Source organism: Eptatretus burgeri, chromosome 4 (genome assembly GCF_056783735.1).
Source record: "Eptatretus burgeri isolate ZD-2024b chromosome 4, Ebu_testis_v1, whole genome shotgun sequence".
Classification (NCBI taxonomy): domain Eukaryota; kingdom Metazoa; phylum Chordata; class Myxini; order Myxiniformes; family Myxinidae; genus Eptatretus; species Eptatretus burgeri.
The window spans coordinates 6,786,710-6,799,298 of record NC_140964.1 but is presented as its reverse complement, the minus strand read 5'-3'; the positions used below and the strand labels follow the sequence as shown (position 1 = coordinate 6,799,298).

Genomic DNA, 12,589 nt, shown 5'->3' with positions numbered 1-12,589 from the left:
GAGAGCTCCTCAGCATGTGAGGCAATAAGACCATCCAACTCCTCAGGCTCCATGTCGTCAAAGCATCCCAGACATGGGTGACCACTTTTGTGCTTGGTACAGCGCTCGCCACTCTATGTCTATGTGATTTCCGATCATCAATTTGGATTCAGACCAGGTCACTTCACCTGGATATGCTGCTTCTGCTTTCCCACCAATGGATGGAGGTCTCAATGCCAGAAATGAGATCAGAGCCATCTCCCTAGACATGTCGTGTGCTTTCGATATGGTCTGGCATCCCACACTGCTCACCAAACTATGTTCCTTTGGTATCCAAGGCAATCTCCACTCATGGCTCGTAGACTTCCTCTCCTTTTGTAGTCGAAACGTGGTCCTTAATATAATTCTCTCATCCTCTCTTCCTGTCCAGGCTGGAGTTCCTCAAGGTAGCGTTCTGGGCCCTGTGCTTTTTCTGGTTTGCATCAATGATCTCTCAGACTCTCTGGAAAATCCTCTCTATCTCTTTGCTGATGACTCCCCCCTCTGCCGTACCATCTGTCATCCCTCAGATCAGCAGGCAGCAGCCTCTTCACTCTGTAGATCTGGATAAAATCAAAAGCTGGTCCAACACTTGGAGCATGTCTTTCAATCCGGACAAATCTCACACCCTCACCATGTCTCTCTGAAGGCACCTTCTGGAAGAACCCCCAACTACTTTCTCAACCATCCTCTTGAAGAAGTCTTTTCATTCAAGCTTTTGTGTCTCACTATCTGCCATATGATCTTTCCTGGGAAAGCCACATTTCCAAACTGGCCTCAAAACCTTTCACCGACTGGGCATCCTCCATCGAGTAAAGTCCTTCCTTGCACACCTGAGCTGCAGACCACATACAAAGCTTTCATCCGCAGACTGATGGAGTACTTTTTATTTAATTATTTATTAATTTTTGTACACCAAGTCGAGGCTCGTGAAAGAGCTAATACACAGAAACATTAAACAGGGTGTGAGAGGGAAGCACAAAATAGTGGGGAACAAAGACAATAGGATATCTGTGGAAGAGGGAGGGATGGGGTGGGGTACACGGGGCAAACAAAATGGTACTTCAGGGACTTTCAGAAAGGAAAGCAGCAATTTGAAGGAGGTGGGTTGGGGTCTCTGTGGTGTCCATCTTGTTCATATATATATATATATATATATATATATATATATATATATATATATATATATATATATATATATATATATATATATATATATATATATATATACATACATACAAATATATTCTCTGAAACAACTGAACAGATCGAGCCGAAACTTTGCAGCAGTGACCGCCTATCCATGAAGAACAAAATGTTCCTACCTATGATGTCATTGATCACATGGTCTGGCAGCCATATTGGATTCACCCAAAAAGCTTTAAAAAAATCTTCTCCAGAACGGCTGGACAGATCGATGGGAAACCACACAGATGTTCCCCAAGCTTTGGGGATACCAGGGTGTTCAAGAACAATTGATAACTCCACATGGTGTGGCAGCCATATTTGATCGAATGAAAATCTTTAAAAAATTATTTCTCTTGAATCGCTTTATCGATCGGCGTGAACCTTTACAATTATGATCTAGTCGTGATGGGGAATATATGTTTTAAATTTCAACCTGATCGGACGCATGGTCTGGCAGCCAGAATTATTTGATTTTTTTGAATGTGAGGTTTTTTGGGGGTTTTTTTGAGTAAGGCTCATTACATTTGGCTGTGCCTGGATGTGTTTGAGGGGAGGGGAGTAGCAGGCGAAACCCGAATCTTATCCAGGTTCCTCCTGATGACTTCATCTTTGCTTTTTGCTTGTTCAGGTTCTTTCTGATGACTCCAATGCAGGACTGTACCTGTTTGGTCTTCCATTTGATTTGAATCAAATTCATTTTGATTCCATTCTAAATTCAGTTGAATAATAATAAACGTCCTGGGTCAGGGTCAGGTGTCAAATCAAAGCGGAGTTGCATCAAAGCGGGACATCTTGGGATCCGGTCATCACTGCCAGCATTTATAAAGTGGGAGTTCTCGATATGTTTATCAATAAATACACCACACAAAACTACACAAACACCACACAAAAGAAGTCCTGGTGAGGGTCCGCAATGTCTGATTGCTCTTTTTCTTGTTTGAGTTTGTGGCAATTGGATGATGCTTGAATGTGAGCTGTGTGTTTACTTGCAGGGTGCGGTTCTGGCGATCTTAATAGACTGGAGCTGCAACCTAGACCTTGGAGAACAGAATTGCCACCCAAAATATTCCTTCAAGCGTCTTGACATCCAAGGGAAAGGATATAACTTCAGGTTTCCAAAAAACTTTAATTATACGTGAACGTCAACTCGTACATTTTGAAATGGAAATTGTAGAGGCTCCATGCATGATGTTTACAGAGTCAGCAGATGTGTGTGTCCTCATGACACATCTTAATCACAATACTACAATTAATATACTGTATTATATCGATGAGATATGGAACACCAACTGTATATGTGTACATATATATATATATATATATATATATATATATATATATATATATATATATATATATATATATATATATATATATAATTTTTGGACACACTGTCGAGGCTTGTATGAGAGCAAACACACAGAAACATACAAGAGGGGCAGGAGACGGAACGAAAAAATCAGTGGGGAACAGAGACATGAGATCTGTGAAAGGGAGAGGGATGGGGTGGGGTACACAGAGTAAACAATGTGGACACTACAGGGACTTTCAGGAAGGAAAGCAGGAAATTTGAAGGAGGTGGGTTTGGGATAGATTAACAGGAGTAGAAAGGATCATGGTTTTGGATGGGTGAAGATAAGAGATGGTGGTGAACAGCTGTTTTGAAGACCTGGAGGGAAGAGTGGGATTGAAGAGAGTGTGGGAGTTTGTTCAAAAGGTGGGGAAAAAGAGGAATGAAAGAGTGAAGGTGAGCAGTGTTTCTTGATTTTGGTAGTTTTACCACAAGGGGCTTGCAAGCAGACCTTGAGCACCCTGTAGAAATATGAGGGGGACATATCTCAGACAGAGAAAGGGTGGGAAGGGTGGGAGAGCTGAGGCCAGAGAAGAGATGGCAGCAGATAGAAAGACCACCGACCTGCCTGTGGTGAGATGGTAGAAGACAGACAGACCACTGACCTGCCTGCGGTGAGAGAGTGAGAGACCCAAAGACTCGGCCGCATTGCAGAAGATACCATGATCCTCAATGCCTTGGTTTCCACAGCATGAAGCTGAAGAACGTGAGAGGTGGGAGCACCAGCCCAGAGGGGAGAGCAGTACTCCATCAGGCTGTGTCTGAAAGCTTTGCATGTGGTCAGGAGCTCAGGTGTACCAAGGAAGGACTGCACGACGGAGGATTCCAGGTCAGCAACTGGCTTTGGAGGCCAGGTTGGAAATGTGGCTTTCCCAGGAAAGATCATGGCAGATTGTGAGACCCAGAAGCTTGAATGAAAAAGCTTCTTCAAGAGGATTGTTGAGAAAGTAGATTGGGGGGGGGGGGCAGTGTGGTCCAGATGGTCCTTTCCGAGAGACATAGTGGGAGTGTGAGATTTGTCTGGATTGAAAGACATGTTCCACGTGTTGGACGAGTTTGTGATTTTATCCAGATCTGCAGAGAGTGAAGATGCTGCTGGTCACTAACCTGAGGGATGACAGATGGTACAGCAGAGGGTGGAGTCATCCACAAAGAGATAAAGAGGATTTTCCAGAGAGTCTGATAGATGATTGATTAATACCAGAAAAAGAACAGGGCCCAGAACACTGCCTTGAGGAACTCCAGCCTGGACAGGAAGAGGGGATGAAAGAACTCCATTTAGGGCCACATGCTGACTGTGACAGGAGAGGAAGTCTGCGAGCCATGAGTTGAGATGGCCTTGGAAACCACAGGAAGAGGGTTTGGTGAGCAGGGCAGAGTGCCAGACCGTGTCAAAAGCACACGATATTTCTGGGGATATGGCTTTGATTTCATGTCTGGCAATGAGGATCTCCATCCATTGTTGGGAGAGCAGAAGCAGAATATTCAGGGTAGAGTGACCTGGTCTGAATCCAAATTGATGATTGGAAATCAAGCCATTATCGAAGAGGAAAGATTTAATGTCTGAAGCGATGATGGATTCCACAACCTTGCTGATGATTGGTAGAAGGCTGATTGGTCTGTCGTTCCAGGGATCTGTTTTTGTTCCGATTTTATGCAAGGCAGTAATGTTTGCTGATTTCCAAGCAGATGGCAGATGACCTTGAGCAAATGAGAGGGTGAATAGAACAGAGAGGGGGTGAGTAAGAGCAGAGGTGCAGGTTTTTAGGACACGTGGGCTGATGCCGTCTGGACGGGTTGCAGAATTAGAGATGAGGTTTGACAACAAGCTCTTCACCTTGTCAAGAGAAAAGGACACAGAGTCCAGGAACAGCTTGGTGCGACTGGGTAAGGTGGGTACAGAAAGCAATTGGTTTGGGCCACAAGATTTTGATGCAAACACCGAGTTTAGGCATTCAGCCTTTTGACGTGCCGTGTCAGCTGTGTATACATTTGAGCTAAGGGAGGGGATAGAGGGGGAACATACACCAGAAACAGACCTAACTAGACACCACCAGGATTTGGAGGAGGGAGAGAGGTTTGTGAGTTCAGGCTTGAGATTAGAAAGATGTTGATTTCTGGCTCTCCTGAGGGTAAACACACACTTGTTACGAGCTTTGTGGAAGGAACTTGATAGTTAATGAATATGTCATTGCATTTCGAAATGTTGATATTTTGGGCTTTGATCGTAGAGCAGTGTCGAGATGCAGCTCAATATGGATATTTATTTACATCGGTAAGGGAATATTGCCATTTCATTATGGTCCTTAGTTTCTGAGAGGGTCTTTCAGTCATCAGGATTGGGTGAAATTCCTCGAGTTTGCCTGTTTGACGTTCACATCTTTTTCCCAGCACTTTGTTCTTGATGCCGGTTTTTCACGTTGAAATATCTTCCATTACGCATTGTTTAAAGTCGAATAATGTCCTTGTTATTGGTGTAAAAGGACACACACACACACGTCTATTATTGCCCTTTTCCTGGAAGGAATATATGCACAAACTCCTCCATGAGACTTATAAATAGAGTACACATAATAATGATAATGCAATCTGACTACAAACACACTTCCCAGTGTTTTCCAGGCAGGGTGTGTCATTGTAGAGTACGCTGTCCTTTCAGAAGTGACATCATGCAAACTAGATCATCATGCTAACAGTTGCTTTTGGACATTGAAGATATCACTGTAAACCTGGGTGAGTGTGTCCTGGTGCTGGAAACAAACTCCTGCCTCTTGGTCTGTACCATTTCCAATTCCTGGTTGTCAGTTCTTCTGTTCTGAGTGATAGTGAGAGAGTGGGTCTTTGGCTACAACTGCAGGTTCACCGACGTCACTCCAAACCGTTTGAGCAACCTTATTTTAGGAAGTCCTTCTCTCATATGCAACATGTTGCTGCTGCTAGTATCATTGCTCAGCAAGTGTGGCTGTGTGGCTGATGCAGTGCCCCTTTATAGGTTCATGCTAAAATATGTAATTTGTTCAGGGTGTTCGTGATGACTCATCTGCTCTTTGGGAAAGACATTGCACAGGATCGTTAACGTCCAACTAGTGCTAGCAGCCAGGACACCCAGCTTAAGGTCGTATTGATGTCGTATTTTCTGATGCAACATCCTGCCTGTAAAACACCAATCTGACAGTATACAGTCAGGTCGGCAATCAAATCCAGAACTAACAGCTCAAAGGTAAGTACACCACCTTGACCGGACCTTTGGGAGGTAGACGTGGCTGGGTGGTGGCCATTACGTGGCTTTTGGAATGGCTTATTGCTAAAACATGCGCTGTTAGATGGCATAAGGCTGAAGCACTTTGTGGTAATTTGCTGGATAAATCCAGTTCTCCCTCGGACTGCGTGTTTCCATCTTTTTCTCTTCGGAGTGATGGAATGGTGATATGACATTTAATTTCCGGTTCGATTTCCTTGAATTTAACGACGTCCTCATTTTATACATAAAGAACAACGTCATGCTTTGAGAGGTCATTGTAAAACGAATGTGGTTGACATTTTTATGATCACCAACTTGTTAGAATAAGTGAACAAATCGACACCTTCAGTGGGACAAGGACAGGCTTTTGATACGGGGTGTGTCCAGCAACGTGCGTATGGTGTGCACACATTAGGCTTGATGTTTGTTCGTTTTGCTCTCATGCAGGTTCGCTCGTCATCACACGGCTCCAAACGGCACAGATATTCGTGTATTGATCAAGGCTTACGCCATTCGATTCGACATCATCGTTTCTGGAATGGTAAGAGAGGATCTTGCATTTGGCCCTTTTGGCCTTCACCTCTGAGCATGACTGATCATTTCATGCATGCTGCCCTGACTCAAGATTATAATTTCATATAATGTGCTCATTTGTCTATGATCTCTCCACGTCATTATCCCACATTTGTGATACATTTGATGTCCTCCAAATGCATGAGATGTATAAAAAAAAAATTCAATTATTAAATAAGCATGAGGGTGCTAGTTATGTGCGTTATGACATCATCTATATATTAACGTGAATGGCAAGTTGAAGGTGACAAAAAACGGGTTGGTCGGAATGGAAAGCGTTTTAAAAAAGTTATTTTTAATTTTTTTTAACCTTTTTCATGCTGTGGTCAGATTTGCAATGACATAACAAAATGAAACAATTTTTTTGGTTTTATTTTTGGTTATTCGGCAAACTTGACACCCAAGTTGTTTTTTTTGGAATTACCACTTGAAATTCACAACCCGATGGAAAAAAAAATAATAATAAAAAGCAACAGGGAACTGTACAGCCATAAACAATGCAGCGTGCGCGCAAAGGGTTACCTAAACTTGGTAAAAACGCAATTTGATATGTTGACTAATCAGTGAAGATAAGGAGGTTCCAATTCGACAACATACACACGTATATACATACACGCACACGCACACACACACACACACACACACACACACACACATACACACACATACACACACACACACACACACACACACACACACATACACACACACACACACACACACACACACACATATATACATACACACACATGCATATACATATACACAAACATAGAATCATACATACATGCACACACACACATAGATACACATACATACAGATACACATACATGCATATACACATACACACATACATACATACAGATACACATACACACATACATACATACAGATACACATACACACAGACATGCACACACATACATACATATGAACATACATACACACATCCATCTGTACATACATACACACATACATACATACATACATACATACACATACATACGAACATACGTACACATACAAACACACACACTTTCATGGATATATACACACATACGCCAAACACACACACACACACACACACACACACACACACACACACACACACACACACACACACACACACACACACACACACATACATACAAAATACAAACACACAATAAAACACATATACATACATACAGTACATACCTTCATAGATACACATACATACATGTATGAATACATACAGACACACACACGTAGATAGATACATACATACACATACAAACATACACACATAGATACATTCACACAGAAACACACAATAAAACACACATACATACAGTACATATCTTCATAGATACACATATATAAATGCATGCAGGCTTTTAGCAAGGTATTATGTACACATTTAGGACACGGGGGACCAAAAAACGAAAGTCATTGTATGATTAAGTTTTGCATATCATTTGTTAGCCAACATCATGCGGATTCAGGATCTATTTGGGCAGAGCTTAATTCTTTCTCTTTCTATTGCACTGACAGGTTCAACGTCAAATAGACTCAAAGAGTATCAAGTATCTGTATCAAGGAACCACTCATATCATTCTAAAATTGGTCTGATGGCTTAGATATGTATTGTACACTAATTGGAAACCACATATATGGAGAATATTTGGTTTAACTGATATTTGACCTTGAGCAATGAGGTCAAGGTCATATGAAATTAACAAATTGATCAAATTGATCAGTGTTCATTCAGGTCATAAATATATATGCACATAAACTTAACCATAGAAATACATGCTGTGATGAACCAAACTAACATCTTAGGATTAAAAGTGCAGATTTCCTAAAAACGTTACGTACTTCCTAACGACCTTTGATGTTCTGTATACTGAACACAAACTGGCCTTTGGTATTGATTTTTATATCATAGGGCCATCTTGGTAAACTTATTCTATGGTTATAAAATCAAGCTTATAGCTACCAGTAATTTTGTAGCAGCTTGATAAATGCAATTTGTTACGTACTTCCTAACATTTTTGACCCAATCATGGAAGTGAACCTAAAAACTGGTATGTAGTAATGATCCATGTTGAAACTTGTCATTTTAAATCATCACTTTATGCAGAAGTAAATTGCTCTTTAAGATAGATGTTCTATCAGATGCATTTCAAATTTCTGGAATAAGATTTTGTAAGCTTCACTATGATGGGGAAATTTCGCAAAATATGATATTTTACACATTTGAAGGTGCCAAGATATGCAGAAGGTCATAAGAAATGTACTGTTTTGAGGAATTGTTCTATTCTTATGTATAATGATGTATATCACACAAAAATGCATTTTCACCCATTTTGAACAACATATACAATCATACATGTAACCCATTTCTAAAAAATGAGCTATAAAAATGGAAAAAATAGCCTGTGTTTGGATAAAAAAAAAAAACATGCTTTGTAAGCAACTATTATATATCCATAGGACCCAAAGCAAAGTGTACATTTTCTGAAAGCACAGACACTTGGGCATTATATAACATTAAGATTGTTTATCTTCTTAAAACTGGGTTCAATTTCTAAGCTTTGTCCTCATTTAGGACCACAGTGTACACAATACCATGCTACAAGCCTGCATACATCCACACACACAAACACACACACACACACACCACACACACACACACACACACACACACACACACACACACACACACACACACACACACACACACACACACACACACACACACACACGTAGATAGATACATACATACACATACAAACATACTCACATAGGTACTTTCACGTACAAACGAAGACACATACAAACACCCAGACATACGATCTTGAGAGATACACATACATACATACATACATACACACACATACATACACACATACATTTATACATCCATACATTTACACACATACTTGCATACACACATACAAACATACATACACACATACACACATACGTACATACACACACATACATACACAGGTACATACACATATACGCACACACATACAAACTTACATACACAAATACAAACATACCTACATACATTCATATATATATATATATATATATATATATACGTACATACATGCATGCACACACATATGCACATACATACACTACCGGTCAAAAGTTTTAGAACACCCCCATTTTTCAGTTTTTACTGAAATTTAAGCAGTTCAAGTCCAGTGAATAACCTGACATGGTACAAAGCGAAGCGGTAAACTGCCAGAGGTTAAAAAAAAGAAGTTTAGGTGACCAAAAACTGAAAATTAATGTAAATTTCAGAGTTGTTAAAAAAGGCTCTTTTCAGGGAACAAGTAATGGGTTAGCAACTGCAGCTGTTCTACAGCAATGGAAGTCGATTAAGCCTTGAAAGTTGATGCAAACAATTCCTACAGGTGTCTCAACTTTTGTTGATTAGTTACAAACCGTCTGCCTGCATAAAGCAGTGTTGGAACAAACTGTGTTGCTGCAACCTCTGGAAGCATTATTTGGACAATATGGCACTGCAGGAAGTCCTATGTTGCTATCATAATGGCGAGGAAAAGACAATTAACAAAGGAAGACAGACAGACCATGATAACCATTGAAAGTGAAGGTCTTTCCTTTTGAGAATTGCAAAGAAAAAAACCATGGTGTGAGTGAGTACAGTTTCCTTCACCATCAAAAGGCACTTGGAAACTGGAGGATACTCTGACATGAAGAGGTGTGGCAGACCCAAAGCCACAACACAATCAGAACACAAGTATCTGATAGTCAACAACTTGTGTGATTGGCAGCTCACAGGACAGCAGCTTTAATCACAGCTTAACACTGGTCGAAGTAAGGAAGTCGAAACACACACATTCATGCATACACACATGCACACACACATTCATGCATACACACATGCATAATTCATAATACATACGTACATACATACATACATCCATACACACATACATACACACACATTCATGCATACGTACACACACATACATACGTAGATATACATCCATCCATCCATGCATACATACATCCATATATACATGTACATACATACATACATACACATACATTTTTATATATATATATATATATATATATATATATATATATATATATATATATATATATATATATATATATATATATATATATATATATATATATATATATATATATATATATATATATATATATATTGTTGCGGATTTCGCGCCCGCCGGCGTGCGACGGCCACGTAACTCGAATCGCGGCACGTCGCCCACCGGACGGACAATCCAGTCGTGACCCTCTCGGACTAACGCCGGGAACCAGTCACGGGTGGACCTTTCGGTCTCACCGCGATCGAGCCAATCAGCCCCCGCGTGGGATAGGGTTGCTCGCCAAATTCGAACTACCTAAGTACCCACGCGGAGGGTAGACCGGGCGATCGCACCTCGCCGCAGGTCGACTTCGGACACGGGCCACTTAAGCGACCCGTTCCGTACTATCAGAATAACCGAGCGGTGTTATCGTCGACCTCGACGGTTCGATTAATTATCGGGCGTATTCAGCCCACTACCAACCCTTTACGTGAAGCAAGATGGGGGTTCAATGGGGAAAAAGACGAAGCGAAGCGGGAAACAGTTCAACAATAAAGCACATTTATTCGCGACGAACGGAAAGCACACAAATACAATTCCACCAAATGCACACAAAAAAGAAAACACAATTCCATTTACACAAAAAGCAAACATAAAAGTGAAAACACAGTGCAGAGCTAATACCGACTACCGAGCACACGGCAACACTTATACAATTCTACTTCACAGACGGCGCCGACAACACATACCCAAAACCAAGGAAAAGAAATCCCCCAAGAATGGGGTAGGCCTGGGGCCGAGACCTGGTTGGGCCTACCCGTCTGGTGATGAGACGCGGAGCGGCGATGGCCCCGCAACCCGCGGGCCTCGTGGACAGTGCCTGGCAGGGGGGTGGGAACGGGGCCCCCTTGGTCGCACTATCTCAGCGCGGGGGGAACAGGAGGGGGTTGCTGATGCTCGGGGTATAGAGGATCTTTATTATCCCTCGCCGCCTCTCCACAGCTCGTCCCCTCCGTTCCGACTCCAACGCACACGACGAGCAGCTCCACCGCCCGCGAAGTCTTGACTCTCTGTTCCGACTCCTTCGCCTCGTTCCGACCTTTTCTACTCCTTTGACTGACGAACACCGTCCTTTTATCCCCCCGTAACTTCGCCTTTGACCCCCTCCCTTTGACCTTTCAACTCGCTCCCCATTGGCCCGAGAAAAAGTGGGCGTGAAGGCTTTTTGATCCACAAATTTGCATATATCGATCGCCCTGGGGGCGGGGCCAATTCGCCCCTCGCTCACCGATTGGACGGCAAAAAGTGGGCGTGTGTCGTTTTGGATCCGTTTTTGAAGCAGAAAATCCGTGGTTTTGTACACGCTGTTCAACGTGCGCCCTACACGAGTCCAGCATCGGTGCCCATGAGTGGCGCGAGATGACGGTGATGCGATGGTGGCGAGTTGTGACGGTAAAGGTCATGGCGGTTGTGGTGAAGCGGTGGTTGTGGTCGGTGGTTGATGTTGTGGTTGTGATGGTGGCGATTGGTCCAAAATAAAGATAGTAAAAGAAAAACGGCTATCCTGAAGAGTCGCAGCACGTATAAATGACATGTATTCCCACTAGACAACGGGTTTGGGCCTAACTACACATGCACTTACCGAGATACCTCACCTAAGGGACCTGAATGGTGGTTTGCGAATCTGGTAACCACAACAATATATATATATATATATATATATATATATATATATATATATATATATATATATATATATATATATATATATATATATATATATATATACACATACAAACACACATATACATACATATATACATAACAAGCACACATACATACATTTATACATACACACATTTATACATACATACACATACACATACAAACATACACACATGCATGCACCCATTCATCCATACATACATACATATGAACATACATACACACACGTACACACACACACACACACATAGATGCATACGAACATACATTCACATACATTCACACATACACATACATATGTACACTCACATGCACATACACACACATACCTACACACATACACATGTACACATACACACACATGCACACACACATTCATGCATACACACACGCATACATGCATTATACAT

The 12,589-nt window shown here is 41.6% G+C and overlaps 1 protein-coding gene across 2 annotated transcripts in view; it reads left to right on the top strand.

Moving 5' to 3' along the window:
• The window catches only part of LOC147027405 (P2X purinoceptor 4-like), a 224,724-nt gene that overhangs the window by 179,210 nt on the left and 32,925 nt on the right, over positions 1-12,589 (top strand). For both annotated transcript variants that reach the window (XM_085876771.1, XM_085876772.1), the window contains 2 exons: positions 2,199-2,317; positions 6,246-6,339. In XM_085876771.1, coding sequence (XP_085732897.1) covers positions 2,199-2,317; positions 6,246-6,339 — 213 coding nt within the window. The remainder of the gene's footprint in view (positions 1-2,198; positions 2,318-6,245; positions 6,340-12,589) is intronic.